The following is an 18203-nucleotide window of genomic DNA, read 5'->3' as shown; positions in this document are numbered from 1 at the left end:
TTTAAACTCATGTATATAAAATTATATATATTTCCTATCATCACCCCCAAAATTCTCAACTATAAAGAAGCAAAGCATCATATGAAATAAACTGTGGAATAGAGGATGGAGCAAAATGTGTTCATGTTGAGTATCTTCTACATACTAAATGCTACATATCATTTAATTCAGCAAAATGCATTCCTATATGGTCATTATTTTTTCTAATTTTACTCATGAAGAAGCTGAGGCTTCGAAGTTAAGTAACTTCCTCAGAATCTAGTAGTTACTGGAAATCAGAGTTAAAATTGAAACTCAGGTCAGTCTGTGTCTTTTGTATGTCCCATCCTATATCAAGCCTGACGTTAACGCAAGCCTGACATGTACAGAGTCTGACAAAATGGATGTTCAGTCAGTATTTTATGAATGAAAGATTAAATGATTGTCTCTAAAGTTTGTACTGCTTTTGCATAAGCTGCTACCTTTGTTCAAAGGGTGGCTCTGAATTGCAAAGTCAAAGCTAATCAGAATCATCATATTATTTATTTGTAATCAGGACAATCATGTTATAAAGCCAAAATATTACTTAACATCTAGAGCCAGGTCACCAAGCTGCAATCAAAACTATGAAATTAAGGATCTGGAGAGAACAGAAGCAGCCACTAAGAAAAAAAAATCAGAAAAATTTTAACTACCCAGAGCTAGGAATACCACATAGCAGAGTTTCGTGTTTCAGAGCAAACACCAAAGCACAACACAACCACACAGATCAAGGCATGAAAGGCAAATAATCAGGCAAGAAGAGGGATGCTGGAATCCCCAAATTTCTGGTCTCAGTCTATTGTTGGCTTCTTGATCAATTTCTGTGCACCTGGTCTATTTTCTTTTCAATAAAGATTTATATCCTGAATGTGAGCTGACTATGATTCCAACAGAGTGAGCTCTGTTTAGCATATAGGGTATATTAAAATAGTCTATCTGTATCACACTATTTGTTTTTGGCATTGGCCAAATATTGGTTGGGTATTTTGGAGTGAAAATTTGGACCTAATGATATTAAGCAGGCACTTAAAAAATTGGAAGTGATTTATATGTAGCTGACTTTAGGGTTACTCCGTAAAGATTACAGCCCTTGCTTTCAAATTTCTTACAATCTAATGTTGGATTCTAAACAATATAAGTTGTGTACCTAATAACTCGCATCATCTTTCACAAAGAGTTGTACAAATTCTTTATGAATTTACTTTACCTGAATTCAGTAATCTCAACCAGTTAACTTTAACTTTAATTATTATACTCAAATGAGCATTTATGTGCATACTGGTATAGGTTCTGACTGAAATGAAGACATTTGTCTTTAAAAAGCTGCTCATAATTAGTGATTTAAAAAGAGAGAGGAAGGAAGGAAGGAAAGCAAACTCAGATTATAGGTTTTAGAGCATTATCATATGTATGGTTATATAGAGTGACCAAATATTAAAAAGCTGTGAGTCTGTTGTGCTCACTTTCAGCTAGCAATTTAAAGCACTTTGCATATGTGTTCTATCATCTCTATTTACACCCGTAGGAAAAGTGATGAATAATGCACATGCATCACTTAACCTTTCACAGTCTCTCAGCACATTAACTGTCTACCTACAATTATACAATGTTCCAAATACTCCAGTAGAAATTGAAAAGTGCAGTGTTTTTATTGCTATCATTTGTTTATCAGACACAGAAAATATTTCATGTTCTGTAGAGACAACGGAATCCTTTTCCCAGAGAATTTACTTTCTAACTGGAAAAGCAAGATATAAAATCTAACTATTGTTTTGGTATTTATAAATGATAAGTAAAATTCAGCATAATTAGAACTATATTATTTTGTGATTTTCTAGGCATATAACATTAGTTTTCTATATCATAGTTTTAAAAATTTAAGTCAGATGACGAACTCAACCAATTTATTTGATGCCCCAACACTAAGTGTCCACCACTGGTTTAATAATCTAGGGGAAGGAGGCTGGGTGGGAGGTACTGCAGTGTAAAGGAAAGTAGGCTACAGGAGCTAAATCCTGTGGGAGGAGGGCTTCTCCTTTGAGGGGGAAAAAATGGATCATGAACTGAACAGATATTCCAAACTGAATTAAATAGCCGTAACCTTCTGTATTTTACAAAGAATATCGTTAGATACTGCTCACTAGGTTCATGGTGGATAATACAATTTATTTAGAATATCTTGGTCTCTAGCCAATTGGTCATTAGGCCCTGAAGTCCACTAGATCATTACCTTGTTTTCATTCAACTTGCACAATTTTCATCTTTTTTAAAAAATACATATTTGGAAATATTTTGCCTCATAATTTAACTTCAAAAGAGGTAAAATCATGTTATAGTGACTACTTAAAAATTGTTATTTGGATTATTTTCCTGGTAGAATATACATATTTTTTAAACAGGTTGACTAGCAGATCTAAGTCGCATATGTTTCTAATGGTTTCATTGCTTTTGTTCATAATGGGATATGGACTTTCTTGTTCTCTTGTACTGTTTCCTATGTCAAAGCAAAGTAAAGGTTGGAAGCATTTATTGAAGAAATTACAGATATTATCCATTTAGACTACTAAATTTTCTGAGTGTTTATCAAAATCATTGATTATTCATATAACTTTTTACTTAAATCAAATGAAATTACCTTATAGTACTTCATATTTGTCTTTTACATTGCTGATTTTCATAAGCAATACTTGCTCAATACATTTGTTGTCAGTAGAACATTTGAGTTCTATTTAGCTTGTAGTGATTTAGCTTGTAGGTGTTCCACTTACCATTTGCCTTAACCTTGAATATTTATCACATAAGAATTTTTTTTGGTAGAAAATATTGGAAAACTCCATTTAAATCAGCTTAAGTAAAAAAAAATTTAAAAAATTAAAAAAAAAAGAAAAATAATAATGGCTTAGATTACAGAATAAAAGAAACAGTGCTGACTTATTTTGTGGTGGAATTAAAATATGTCCCCAGGACTTGTGCTTTCTCTGTTTGGTTTGCTGAACAAATCTGGTCCACTACCATGCTAATTACCAGTTATCTGAACAGTCAATGTGTGTTTTAAATTCTTACTAAATGGAGAATTCACTTAAATAAATTCTGGGCACTGTGTCCGTCAGAGTTCCACCAGAAAAATAGAACATGTAAGGTTTTTAAGAAATTAGCTTATGTGATTGTCGGGGCCTAGCTAGTTATATGAAAATGCTTTGGGCAGGCAGGCAGTAAGAGCAGGATGTACGTCCTGGACCCGGGGGCTGATGCTAGATGGAATGTCTTCTTCCTCAAGGAAACCTTGGTTCTGCTCTTAAACTTTTTAATTGATTATATCAAACCCACTCAGTTTATAGAGGCTAATGTCCTTACTTAAAGTCAGTTGATTATGGATAATAATTACATATACAAAATATTTTCACCTTAACACCTAGGTTAGTGTTTCATTGAATAACTGGAGACTATACCTGGATAAATTGACATGTAATACTGAATATCATAGGAACTGATATCAGCAGAAAAAAAAAAGACATGACCATTGAGCAACAACCAATAACCTAAGACAACTCCAGGAAAAATTCTAATACAAGCGTGATTAAAACAGTCTGTTCTCTTTGAAAAACTAATTGGCCTCCATGTAAGAGATTGCTAAGACTGGGACAGATTACCATTATTAAATAGCCTACTGTTTTTAATTATTTGACACTAACAAGAGCTTGTTAGAAGACACTGCTTCTATCAATTAACAATCTGAAGAATTACCATACTCAACCATCCCTGTGTATTCATAAATTGTAAATTACACTTATTTTCAAGTATCTTGCTTTTTATTTTTCTCTAGAGATGCAGGCTGTATGCCTTAGACTCCCCTGTTGTATTCTGATAACTTTGAGCCCAGTAGATACTAAATTCGTATTTCTAGAAAAAAAGAATGAATAGGGAGGGGACAGGAGAACCGGATAAAAATATTTTTCAATATTTTGTCATTATTAATAACGTTATAGTGAACAACTTAGTTCACGTGTTGTCTCTTATCTGTGAAGATGCACCTTCAAGATAAATTTCTGGAAAAAAAGATTGCTGGATCAAAGCGTGAATGAAGATTGTTACATACTTCCTAAATTCTCACCATCATCATTATAGGAATTGGACATTTCAGCAAGTTCCCCAGGTGATTATTGTGCACAGTAAAATTTAAGAAACACTATTTCAGAACATGGATAATTGCCATTTTAAGTATTAATTCTCTTGCCAAAAAAAAGTGTGCCTATATGAGTATGTATTTGCTGGCATATCTGCCAGTTTGTGCAACCCTACGCAATTGTTCATCCCAGTCAAGACACCCTGGCCTGGAAACATCTCACAGTTATAAAACAATTTCTTTTTCCAAATGAGTGAGGACAGTCACTTCCTTTCACCAGCTTCATTTGGTCTTTGAAGTCTTAACCACACTTAGCCTGTGCTTGATCGTGTATTTCTACCTAAAAATAAACAAAGACATTTGAATAATTTCATTTATGAAGAAGGTATTGCTTTACAGAAATTTTGCCTAATTATTTTCTAAGTATATCTGCCATACACAGCTAAGAAAGTGAACAGGAAACGAAGAAATATTTACCCTTTTATAGTGTGATTTTTATTATGTAACCATGTGATTTTATTATTATACATTCTATTCCGACAACAAACTAGATGTGCACACAAGTATAAACAATAAATAATGGACAAGAAAACTATGCTATAGTTAAAGTTTGTTTTTTCTACATACTGTTTTTTCCTCCATTTAGTAACAATTTAAAATAGAAATTGACAGCTAACTGGTAATTATCATAGCAGTGAACCAGATTGGTGCAGCAGTCTACAACTTCATGTATACTTACCTTAGTTGCTTCTGAGACAGCCATCTGTGTTCTTTCAGCGCAGAAGAAAATGCTTTTATAAATTAATAGGACTTAAGTGCAGAAGTTAGGTTATACATCTCTGCATATCTCAAAGAGCAACTTTTTGACATCTAATATATCACTGCAAATATTCCACTGGTTTCACATTAATCAAGTATATTGAGCATGAGCTTTTAAGTACTGACATCCTGCAAACTGACCCCTGAAGTAGTCCTAAGATGGCATTGCCCTTGGTTATGAAAAGTAATATGCCCAAACTATAATATCCATTCTTTGTATTAAACTGAATGACAGTTTGAGATCTCACAAGATATGTAGACTTCCTCAGAAGTCTGAAAACACAATATATCAAGAATGTATTTTATGAAAGTTATTATCCTAGAATGCTTCTCTCTACTCATCCTTGTGCCCACTTGCTTAATTGTGAAGTCTTGTTGATCATACCCCAAAATATTCCTTATGTCTCTCTCCTCTTTTCCATCATTGCTCCCTGTACTAAATCGTAACTACCAAACTGAGATCTCCTTATCTAATCTCCCAACATTTTCACTCCTCCTTCACAAAGGAAGCATTATATTCTTAAAATTAATGTTGATTATATAAATGTCATACTTTAATGTAAATAAGCAATGTTTAGTTTGATTATAGAAGGAGATAGTCTAAACACTTCAGGAATACATCCAAGTTCTTTGTAAGATGGTATCTATAGGTAAATACAAATGAATATTGAGAAGACACAATTTAAAATGAAAATTGGTCAGTCACAGGAATACAAAATCTTACCCTGAAGTAATTACTACTTTCCACCAGTTCTCCAAAGGTTAGTAGGGTATATGCAAAAAAGACAGTGCAATTAGACTGTCTTTAGGCAAAATGATAATTTATTATCAGCTAGTGATTGGGGTCCAAAGTAGAATTCCATTGAGCTATGCAAGATAAAGTGGAAAACTAACTTATTTTTCTGTGCTAGAATGTCCTTCTCCATATGTGTTGCCCCTTTAACCTAATTTTTGACTGAGTACTAGATTTTATTATCCAATATAAGGGAGTCATGTCCACAACCTACACGCGCACACACACACACACACACACACACACACACACACACCGTGGCGCGGGAGGGGGGGTGCGTGTGGAGAGAGAGAGAGACAAACAGACAGCATAAAATACTTTTAAAAAGCAGATATGAACTTTGTTTTCTTGGAGGTTATAGTCTGCATAGTAAACAGATCTTAAACATATCATTGTGTGTGTGTGTGTGTGTGTGTGTGTGTGTGTGTGTGTGTGTTATGCAAGTAAAATAAGTGGGGTATTATAAAACAATACAGAATGCCATGAGATTATATCAGGCAGACCTAATTGATATTGGAAAAGCTCGAAAGGTCTTTCACAGGAATTGACATTTAAGTTGAAAACTAAAGCCAATATTGGAATAGCATGGCAGAAATTACATTTCAGGCTGTGGGACACATTTTGTGAAGTGCAGAAAGGAAGGAAGAAAATACATGAATTGTTTAAGGAACTGAAAAATAAGCAAGGTATTATAATTATAGAAGGATACCACTAGATGCCCTAGGTATTAGAAGTGGGGAAGTTTACAACTATGTGAAGCTGGAGAGATAGGTAGGGACCAGACCATGCTCACCATAGTGTAATGTTAAGAATATGAGGTTTTATTCTGATTGCTATCAGCAGCTACAAAAAGGTTTTATAATACATAACCTACTTTTCATTTAGATATGATCCCTTTGGCTGCTATGAGAAATAAAAGGAGCAAGAAACAGAGATGAAATGTAAGTCCCCAGGCAAGAGACAATGGTGACTTGGTTTAGGGAAGAGGTACAGAAAAGGAGATAAATATATGGATTTGAGATAAACTTGAAGGTAGAATTGGCAGGACATAGTGATGAATTAGACACAGAGGATAAGGTAGAACAAAGGAAGGATTAAAGGCTGGTTTCTGGAGTGAGCCATTAGGTAGAAAGAGACACTCTTTGCCAAAGTCAAGAAAAATGTAGGAATACGTTGGATAAGAGCAAAACTTTAATACTAGATATGTTAAATTTGAGACAACTATATTTATGAGTTAGAAGCTGAGAAGGCAGATTAAAATATAAGAGTTATGATCATATTAATGAAAGTCATTGAAACTTTTAAGATTTTTATGAGAGAATTTAGATATCCCAGTATTAGAATATTGGGCCTGATACAGAAAGCGGAGGTGGAAAAAAATAACTGAAGAAAATCATTCAGACAGGAAGAACACCCAGAGAGTGCTAAAAAAAGAAAAGTCAAAAGGGAGGAAGGGATAACTGATTCTATAGAGAGATCAATTAGGGCTGAGAAATATTTGGCAACCTCTGCAAGTGAAAGAAAAGAAAAAAAAAAAAAAAGAATGGTGGGATTGGAGATTGGAAGACATCAGTATGGAACGACAAGTGATTGAAGGGAAAAATGAAGTCAGCTTGTACAAACAATTTTTTGGAGAAGATTGGATGTGAATGGAGCATGGGAGGAAAGGGCTGTAAATAGAGGGTGGTTTGAGGTTAAGAGAAAAGTTTTATTTAAGATAACAAATAGTAAAGCAAGTTTATTATAGCCAAAGGTAAGATTGAGAAGAAAGGAGAGGTTGAAAATACAGAAGAAAAGGGAAATTGTTGAAGACAAGTTTCAGAGAAGGAGATGGGATGACTATATATATATTTTTGCGTAGTATTTGCCAACACAGATGGAGGATGTTTCCTTCTGCATTACAAGAGGACAGGGATGAAGGAATTGATATAGATGTAGATAAATGTTAGTTGGGCCTGTAGGCAAACAATTGAATTGCTTTTTGATGTGCTTTAACTTTTCTATGAAGTAAGAAGCAAAATTATCCTATGAGAGTGGATTGGAATAGAATGTAGTGACTTAGAGGGTTGGGATGGGGATAGTGCAGACAAATTGAGAAAAAAAGTTGAAGGTTGGCTTTTGGAGAGAAAATCGAGAGGGTCAATGGCGACAAGGTCACAATGAAGTCAGAGTTTTTTCAGTGAGAGCACCTGAGCAACACAGAGAGCAAACATACAGTCAGATGAAGAATCAGATGCTCTTTGAGTGTGTGTGTGGTGGGGGGGGGAGGGAAGGGGTTTTCTCTTTTGTTGGAGGTATAATTTCTGGTGATGACCAACAATGTACTGTTCATCACCATGGGAATTTGTGGGTGGATTGTAGGTACTGGAAATAAAAGTCCATAGGCAGAGAAGACGTCCAAAAAAACAAGGGAGCAAGTTGTGGATCCATTAAAAGTTGTTGATACTGGAATCATAGACTTTCCTGGTTTGGAGTGGTTAGCAAGAGAGAGCGCTAGATGCTGAATCTTAACTAAAAATAATGAATCAGGAAAAAGAAAACAGAACTGGAAAGTTGGTTGATGATTCTTTGAGGATGGGTGCTGTCAGTGATACAGCCTGTTGGTAAGACCCCGAAAAAGCAGGGGATGCTAAAAGATAAGAAGAAACTAATATTCTGGAGTGAGTATTGGGGAGGGCCCTGATTTTACATCTACAGAAGTGCTTGTTAGGAGTCCACATTTTCAATGACTACTGAGAAAAGATGACCTCCGGAGATGCTAAGTTTCAGTAAAGGCAAAAGGTGAAAGAAATATTTAGAGCATAGTCTTAGGATATTGGGGCATTTGTGATCATGGAATATGAATTTTAGAGGGTCTGTCAGGAGGGTTTGGGTGAAAAGAGAGGAAGTATATCAATGGATGTTAGGCTGCACTGCACTTTGAGCAGAGACCTGCAAAAACGGGGGTGAAAATGTTGAAAGGTTTTGTCTTAGGTAAAGATGAGTTTATAAGGTTTGGATTACAGCCTGAGAATAAGGGCTTCCAAGTAGTTGAAATGTTAGGTCAAGTATGTCATTATCTTTTAGGTGGTTAGATTGACTGTTGCAGTCAAGTGTAGCCATGGGTGGTAAGAATGAGTTGTGCATATAAACCAAGCGATTCTTTCCTTGGAGAATAGAAGTTGTGATAGCTCATAAGCAGGTAAGGTAGACCAAATTTTTCTTGCTAATAAGGCCAGTGCTCCACTCTCAGAAAATGACAACCCAGGGAAAGATGATTAGGTCCCCCCCACCATTATGTCCCAACCTATGTTAAACATTGGTGAAATACCTAGGTGACAAAGATAAAAAGAAAAATATATAATAATGTGCAAATCTTTCTATTTCTCCACTATTTTATCACTCCCCTTTTACAATTGCAGATTTATTACTCTGAGTTAACTACTGGATCTCAAAATACAGAAAATGAAAAACAAATGGGAGGAAAACCCAAGAAGTTAATTGGGTTAAAATAATAAGATGAATCTGAATCAGTGTTAGGGTGAGGTGAGGGCTGGGATAACGAAAGTAGGTATTGAGTATTTGAGTTTGTGAGAGAGTTTTGTCAGCTTGCATTGGGAAGGGCACGTGGAAATCTGTGGTTGAGTAATATATTGAGTTTAAAAGAAATGAAGAAAGATGATTTTTTTTTAAATGGCTGTTCATTCATATTTTCTTTGTTATTTTCATGGAGACTGTAGAAAATATTTCAGAGGCTTTCTATCTATGACAAATTGATATATATTAATGTGGTAGAGTGCCAAGATGGAGTTATGTGAGGGTTACATGTGAAATTTATAAAAAAAAAATCATTGCTTTATTTAGTTAACATTTCAACATAAAATGTATCCTAAAATAGTATGATTTTTGATTGTTCAAATCTTCAGAACAAGCATTATCTAAATCTTAAAGTAAAACATTAAGCAATGTGATGATTTACTCACGGAACTTTAGATTCCAAGTATAGAAACTTACTGAAGCTAGATCAGATGCAAAGAGAGTTCCCAAGGACAGGAAGATTTCCCTAAGGACATGAAGTACAGATGGACCTCCTGGGGCCTGGAGAATCCCTTACTCAGGAATCCATGGCTCCTTTCTTCCCATCTCTTTGTCTCATGGCTCCCCAAATTCTGCACAGATGCTCCAGTATTCCTCCTGTCTTAGCACCCCACTCCCACCCCACCTGCTCATCTTACCCCTGTTAGTACAGCTTCCCACTAGGTGAACTCTACACTTTTTGTGTTTGATTTTTGAGAGACAGGGTCCTCATAATTCAGCTCAGTCTTTGATTCGGTTCTATCACGTGTTCCTCTTTGGTCTAATTGTCTCTAAACAGGCAGAAGAGGGATGATATTGGTACATAGGGCTGCCCTGCTTGTAACACTAACTGGTGAGGCAGCTTTCGATAAATAAGGATGTAGAATGGGTCAGGCACGTCGACTGACATATCTAATGCATATACACTTTTGGACGAATCATTAGTGGGAATGTTTCCAGAAGATAGAGTAGCCAGCTGAGAGCAAGGATCTGTATGCCAAGTTTAATTTCTGTATGTTTATATATAAACTGAAAACCAAGTTCAAGAGTGATTTTTCAAACAATAAAAGCAAAAACCCCAAACAAGTGAAAATCAATAAATAACTGTCTTGAATAGTCTTGGCTAGACAGAGAAAATAGCTTGATTGTTTATCATCCACATCACTTAAGTAGCAGGAGCTAATAGAATTTGAATTTAAGCATCTTACTACAAAGACTCATTATCTTTCAGAGTCGCAATTGCATTTTAGAATTACAATGTTAAAAATTTAATATCCCTACTGTAATTTTGAAAATATTTTAATTACTCTGTGTGAAAAATTGCTTTCTTGTTAAATTTTGTATAGATGATGGAAGAAAAAAAATACAGTTGTATTGCTATTGGTGTTATTTGGATAATACATTTATTTTAAAAACAAGACTGAAAAATGGAAGTTCTTAAGGTAGTCCTTGCTAAGGAAAATATGTAACTTTTTCCGGAAATGTAAGGAAATATAGTTATTTACATTATCATATGATTAATAAACATGGATTGTTTGCTAGGCCCTAATCAGAACACTGATTTTTTGTTTATTTGTTTGTTTGTTTGTTTTTAATTTTGCAGTATGTGACCTCTTACTTTCAGGCTTACTCTCCTCTCATCTACTCTATGTAACCAACATCTTGTTATGTAACCTTATTTTTAAGCAGTCAAAATGAGTGCTAAGTCATTTCATTGCAGGAATTCTCAACATTTCTAAATCTTATCACAAAGCTCTAACCTAAATGTTAGGGGTAAGAATGGTGACACAAAACCAGGGTTAACCATGGACTTGAAGGATGTGGAGAGGATTCTGATGTGTTTAAATTCCCTTTTGTCTTTTTGGACAAAGTCAAAAAGTGCATCATTTAAAATGGATTTTACTAGCAAAAGTAAGTATTATTTTTATCAGGTAAAAAAAAAATCACACATGTTGTAAGTGTGTGTAACAATTGCTTTGCTTTAAAGTGTTGGGATGATTGGAGCCTCAAATCTGTAAGCACAGTGCTCTGTCACTGTCTGTGAGGGCAACCTTTGTGACTTTTGATTTATGTCAGGCACGTTTACCAACGATACCCAAAGTTTCTTACTATCTTCAACTATATAAATCTTATATATCTACAGTAAATTAGGGCTACTCATTATAATCAACAAAAATGTCAGATAAAATTAGTTTCCCATACTGATGAGATAATGAAGCCAAAACGATAAACTTCTATGAACAACAGATGCTGAATTATAAGAATAATGAGCTGGATGAATAATTGGAAGCTTGAAAGAGATGTTTCTGTTCTTTATAAACATATCTTAGAAGTAGAGACAGTAGTTGGAATCCAGTTTTATTTTAATTTTATTTACTTATTTATTTATTTACTCTTAATATTTACTGTCATGAATGGATGAATCATGACATTGCTAAAAGAGCTAAGTTGTGCACAAACTTATACATACTTAAATAACAATGACATATTTCTGTTATGAATCAAAATATTTTTTATGACAAAGACAAAAATAGAGATGACCCTAAGGCTTACGTTTAATTACAATATTGATTATATGAAAATGAAATATCCCTTTTGTATTAAATCATTTGGCTGTTATAAAGATGTTGAAATGCATTTGCAACATACCATGTTAACTCACAATGTTCTGTCCCATATTGAGTATCGTAATGAATTATACATACAATGCTTTGCTGCACACCTATAATTAGTACATAATATGGATATAATTTTTTTAGTAAGTTTGTGTTAATATGAATGAAATAGAATAACATTAAAAAAATTGAAGAACAAGAAAATAGCAATCTCGTTTTAATGTCTCCCCAATGCTAGAGAATAAAAGATAATTGATACCACAGGAAAGAACAGGGAAAGAAGAAACATAATATTGTAGTCCTGAGGGAATGAGGCACAGATGTGGGGATGATGGAGACCATCCGCCATGAAGAGTGCTACACTTGGGGCCCTGCTCTACTAGAAGCAGCATAGTATACTTGGTTCCCAGAGGGATGAGATGCTGAAAGCATGACTGAGAACCCTGGAAGTCAGCAGCGTTAAGTGTTCAGAAAATACTGAATACGATAGAGCAAAGGATGTTCTGAACTACCATCTGCTCCGTTTTACGGAATTTCTGGGGTGGAGCACAAACTTACCCATGGTTTCTAAGCTCAGGGACAGTAACAATAAAGTATAAAACTACCGCATTTCAGTTCAGAAGGCGTAACATAATCTAATTATGAAAAAAAAAAATCAGGAAAACTCAAAATAGGGATATTCTTCCAAACAACTCATGTTTACCCTTTAGAAATGGTAACATCATGAACAATAAGGAAAGCCACAGCACTGTTCAAGATTAAAGGAGATTGGAGAGAAAAGACAATTCTCAAGTGCAATATATGATGCTGGATTCACTTTTGAATCAGAAAAGGGAGGACATTTTACTATATGGAGCATTATTGGTTATCAGGCAAACTTTGAATAAGAACTATGTATTGTATCAGTGTTAAAAGTATTGATTTGGATTGGTGTACTGGGGTTATGCACAAAAAATGCTCTTGTACTTAGGAGATGAAGGCTGAAGTATTTAGGTGTAAAGGATCATGATGTATGCAATGTACTGTCAAAAGGATCAGACAGTCTTAGAAATAGCCAGAAGGACAAACGCTGAGCAACTGGTGAATTTAGGGGAAGGGTATAGGCGTTCTAACAACTTTTCTATAAGTTTGAACTTATTTCAAAATAATGGGTTAAAAACAAAAGGCATGACAAACCTTTGTGTTTCAGCTCCGATAATAGCTAACCCTATGGACTTGGCTTTGAGCCTGTTTCATCTGTAAAAGAAAAATAATCTGTCCCTTCTATCTCACAGTTAATTATAAGAATCAGTGAGATAGTAGGGTCCACAGAGCATTACTTACTTTTATTTTGAATGTAGACAAATAGTTTAGAGGAGAAAAAAGTGAGTTTTCAACCAAGCTACACTTATATCACAAATGAAATCTAGTTAAATTTTATATAATTTAAAACATTAGCTTTTGTTTATTAATTATAATCAGCCATTAATTATGATGCCTCAGTTAAAGATTGCCCTGGGCTGAAGCTTTTCTCTATACCTGTAGTAGGACACTTTAAAATTAAACAGCTCTAAAATAAGCAAACAAAGGAATATCTGCATGGTCACGTGGCTGTGGGTACTTACTGCTTGCAGTTTTGTGGTCTTAGTGCTATTATCTTGGAGAACATATCCATTTATTTAATTTCAATTGTAAGTGAACAGAACTCATCACAGTATTCTGAAGTCTGGAAAATTCAATTTGGTGTAAAGAACAACTTTATATCTTCACTGGCACTAGTTGTTCTGCTATGTGCTGGGGGATTCTTTACTGTTTCTTCAGTGCCACTTCACATACCCAAACTCTTCCTGTTCTTTTGATTTTACACATCCATTAAAGAGGTAAAAGTCTCCTGAATTGTATATTTATACTTTTCATACTTTGGCTGAAACTTATGCAACCAGTTCTATCATGACCTGGGACAAATACAAGAATCACTTGCATCAATCCTGCAATAGTAGGTCAACATCACTGAAAATCTTGGAAAAATAACTTGAGTTCTCCTGACCTCCTTCTTCATCGCCTGGTTCATTCTTCTTCCTTAACTGAAGTTCTCAAACAGAAGTACCAACATTTTCAGGATTTAACAAATACCAAATTCAATGGTATCTTCTTAATCTAGTTCCTCCCTCCTCCTTCTTCTCTCTCTTTCCCTCTCCTTTTTTTTTTTTTTACCTGTCTTCCTCCTTCCTTCTTTCCCTCCTTCCCTCCTTCCCTCCTTCCCTCCTTCCCTCCTTCCCTCCCTCCCTCCCTCCCTCCCTCCCTCCCTCCCTCCCTCCCTTTTGTGAAGTGATTGACCCATCCAGCCACCCCAGTCCTTTATCCTGGAACTTTTCTTCATTAGGTTTCTGTGAGAGTGTGTGTTGTCTTTTTGACCATAATCTCTGATCTTACTTAATAGCTCTTTTTTCTCCAGTAGCATGTCCCCAAATTTCTTTTCTTGGCACTCTTCTGTTTTTTTCCTTTGGGTTCATATGTAATTAAATCATCTCAGGATGACTTCAGAAATGTATATCTCTCTTCAGACTCACCTTTTCTCTTGAATACTATGTAGATAGTTGTAATGACCTACTTCATATTACAGAGTCTGTGTTTATCACACTATACATAATGTGCCTCCCATTCTCTATGCCCAGAGCCTGGCTACCTGCAGCCCAACATTTTTTTTTCATTTCTGTGAAATGTACTAGTCAGAAAAGAAAATTATAAAAGGAGAGATATTTTGGTACGGGGTGAGAAAGAGAGATTCATGTAACAAGAATAGCAGGCAGTGTTCTACAGCAAGAGAGAGAGAAACTGGGTACTCCTTATAGCAACTTAACTTGAACTATGACAAAACTGGTTTACAATTGAAGAAAGAGGAGATGCAAGATGGGAGTAGGAAGTGTGTGTATGTATGTGTGTGTGTGTGTCTGTGTGTGTGTGTGTGAGAGAGAGAGAGACAGAGAGAGAGACAGAGAGACAGAGAGAGAGAGAGAGAGAGAGAGAGAGAGACAGTGCTCAGGAGCAGAGGTTTGTAAGGGTAAGTAATTTACCCTTTTACTTACTCTTTACTAGAATAGAAAGCTCTTTACATGAATGAAAAATCACTGAAAAACAATTTTAAACTTATTTTGATAAATCGATCATTCAGGAACATTTTGGGGAAGTAAACTCATAATAAAATATGGATTGCACTATCACAGAACATTAATGTTTAAAAATTAGTCAAAGCCTCCCACAGCAGAAAGAGCTAAATTCAAGTCTAAATAATGCTTTTTTTAGCTTGAAAGTTACCCCATACTGTTAGATCATCAAAGATGTTGAGAAAAGTAACTAAAAACTAAATCACCAAGTTTGTAAAATTAAATATTCTATACTCTAGGTAATCTTAATATTGCTCAATCACTGTAAATCAGATTATTCTTGAGATTGTATTTAAATCAAGGCAAATGGTCTTCTATTTACAAATGTAATTTAATCTCATGAGCAGGTAATCTCATTAAAATATTGTCAGGTTAATTGAAATTGATTTGTGTTTACTAAACATAGTGAATACTAATCAAATATTAGATACTGAAATGTCAGAGGTATTTAAACCTTGACAGACACTGTTAGTGCTTCATGAAAGGATTTTTTTTTTTTTGTCTCAGAGGTCAACATTGCTTTTCAGCCTTTTCTTTGAAATACATAAGGAGAAAATGAGAAGAAATGGCTTACATTTCCTTCATGAAATTTTGTGTTTGGGGAAGATTGGGGAGAATTTGGGATTGGTTTTGAGGGAATTATTTATGTTTTAATTCCATTGCTACAAATAGCACATTTGCTTTTCCATCTGCTTAATTCCAGTCCACGTTTACTGTTCTTTGCCACTCATAGCATCATTGAGCTCCACAATAGCTTCTATAAGAGACAGACATTAGCAAGCAATTTGAATAGCAGGTTGAAGATAAAGCCTGATTGCTCATGTGCCCTGGCCTGGTGACTTGGCTCATTCTGAAGCTTTTACCAATGGGCCGCATGCGTCTTCTGTGCTATGTGTGTGGGCTCTGGGAGGCTTAAAGAAGCATTTCCCCTAATACAAAAATAAAGTCACCTGTGATAATTCATGTTGGAGAAATTTTGCAGTTGTTGGTTACCCTGTTCCCTTATGCCCTGCAATATTCATTAGCAGATTTCTCTGTTTATGAATGATATTATATGGAAATGGTTATGGGAAACTAACAGATGTAACCACTGAAATAAAATAGAAGGAAAAGTTCTGTGTGTTTTTTTACAGATGGTTCTATTGAATACGCTTTTTTTGCCTCCTCCTCGACTTTAACATCTACTTTTCTTTCAACAGAAAACTTTTCTTTACTGACTATGGGAATGAAGCCAAAGTGGAGCGATGTGACATGGATGGGATGAACAGAACAAGGATAATTGACTCAAAGACAGAGCAGCCAGCTGCACTGGCACTAGATCTAGTCAACAAATTGGTTTACTGGGTCGATCTTTACTTGGATTCTGTGGAAGTCGTGGACTACCAAGGAAAAAACAGATATACTATCATTCAAGGCAGACAAGTAAGTATAATTTTGTTAGAAAATGCAGCAAAGGTAATAAAAGGAGTGCTATCATACTAAGAAGAAAACTCAAAATCCCAATGTTGAAAATTTCTTATGAAGTCAAGCTGCAATGCATCATAAAATGTGTGATGTATTTCCTATATGACAGAACGTTCTTTTCACAGTGCATTTCATGTGTTAGAGGTGACTCTCATTTCCTCCTTCCCTCTGTTAAAAACAAAGCCCACAAAGCAAAAATAAAACCAAAACACCAACTGAACAGAAACAAAAATGTTGTACTAGTCAGAAAGGAAATCCCTGCAATAGGATAAATGTTATGGACTACTGACTAAAAACTAATTGAAGTAGTTTATTCATAAGGAACTGAACTATGATTTGTGTCATTTGGCATTGGAAATATTTTGCTAACAAAAGCAGATGTCTGCTCACCAAAGTATCCTTTATTAATTTAATAGGTTGGATTAAAATTTGCCTTCTGATGAATCCAAATATTTCTAAAATGAGCATTCTGTGAATGTCACCAAAGTCAAACATTTTCCCATCTGTATAGTTTTTCCCCTGATGAATTACACGTTTTTTTGTTTGTTTATTTGTTTTTACAAATAACAGTCAGTAAACACCTTAAGGAAATCTCTAAGTGGAAATGAGCCTCATTTACTACTGTACCTTTTCAAATTCAATTTTAGCTCACTGATTGCACTAATATCACGTGAGATTCTTATACTGTGGAGTTGAAATATGTGAATCTCTTTGCTTCTCATATTTTGTAATGCAAGACAAAAATAGTTTTGTAGTTATCCCTAAAAGTGACTTCTACTTTTTACTCAGCACTGAACAATGACATTGTTGCTTGGCAGATAAACAAATGCACTCATCTGGGTGGTTAAGAAAAAATAAATAAGATGTTCACTATTAGAAGTGAAGGCAGATTTTTCTCAACTTCAGCTGCCCTAAAACCCTTGATTTCTTTGGCATGTTCAGGGTCCTCTTTAGAAGACCTAATCTCTAAAATAATTATGATGGACCATTTTTTACCTACACATAATTAAATTTTAAACCTTGAAGCAAAGTTAAGAAATTCAAATGATTTCCCCCATGACTAAAACTTTTTTAATGTCTGAAGTTTTTAATTATTCTTTTTTTTTTGTCCATTTCTGTTGTCTGTGTTTCAGTGATCTGCCTCTAAGTAATCCAACATAGATACTGTTTTTGAAGTATTTTAGCTGTAGAAAGAATGGTTTATCTAGCACTTCAAGCTCCCCCCACCTCTTGTGGGGGTAGTTAGAAGAGCAGGCAGCAAAGTACTTACTTTATGGGGAACAGACCCTTCTGAAGGAATGCAGGGAAGCAGTGAGTAAAATTTGATCTTTACTGTGTTAACATGTTTTCTTTTTTTTACTATGACCAATTGACCTCCCTAGTCATGCTTTCTCTCCTGGGATATGGATTGGAAGTAAAGTAGAGAGCAATGTGTGTATGTCACAACCATCCTAGATGGATGGCCCCAGGCTTTGAGCAAAACATATATGAGATTAATGATAATGGAAAAATTCAGCTTGTTTATAATGTTTATAGGAAAAAAAAAAAAAAAAAAAAAGATTGCCCAAGTCTAAATTGTGCCACAGGTACATTTAGTTAATATGATATCAGCTATGTGGAAAATGGTGTTAGTAAATACATGTATATTTACACACACACACACACACACA

At 34.9% G+C, this 18203-nt stretch overlaps 1 protein-coding gene across 5 annotated transcripts in view; it reads left to right on the top strand.

The window, feature by feature from the left end:
• The window catches only part of LRP1B (LDL receptor related protein 1B), a 1798389-nt gene that overhangs the window by 988006 nt on the left and 792180 nt on the right, over positions 1-18203 (top strand). For all 5 annotated transcript variants that reach the window (XR_012497488.1, XM_074335786.1, XM_074335783.1 and 2 more), the window contains one exon: positions 16269-16491. Coding sequence is in view for 4 of the 5 variants with exons in the window: in XM_074335786.1 (XP_074191887.1) it covers positions 16269-16491 (223 nt within the window). In the remaining variant the exon portion in view is untranslated. The remainder of the gene's footprint in view (positions 1-16268; positions 16492-18203) is intronic.

Source organism: Rhinolophus sinicus, linkage group LG01 (genome assembly GCF_036562045.2).
Source record: "Rhinolophus sinicus isolate RSC01 linkage group LG01, ASM3656204v1, whole genome shotgun sequence".
In the NCBI taxonomy this organism is placed as follows: domain Eukaryota; kingdom Metazoa; phylum Chordata; class Mammalia; order Chiroptera; family Rhinolophidae; genus Rhinolophus; species Rhinolophus sinicus.
The sequence above is the reverse complement of the archived record's forward strand: the minus strand, read 5'-3'. Positions and strand labels throughout refer to the sequence as shown.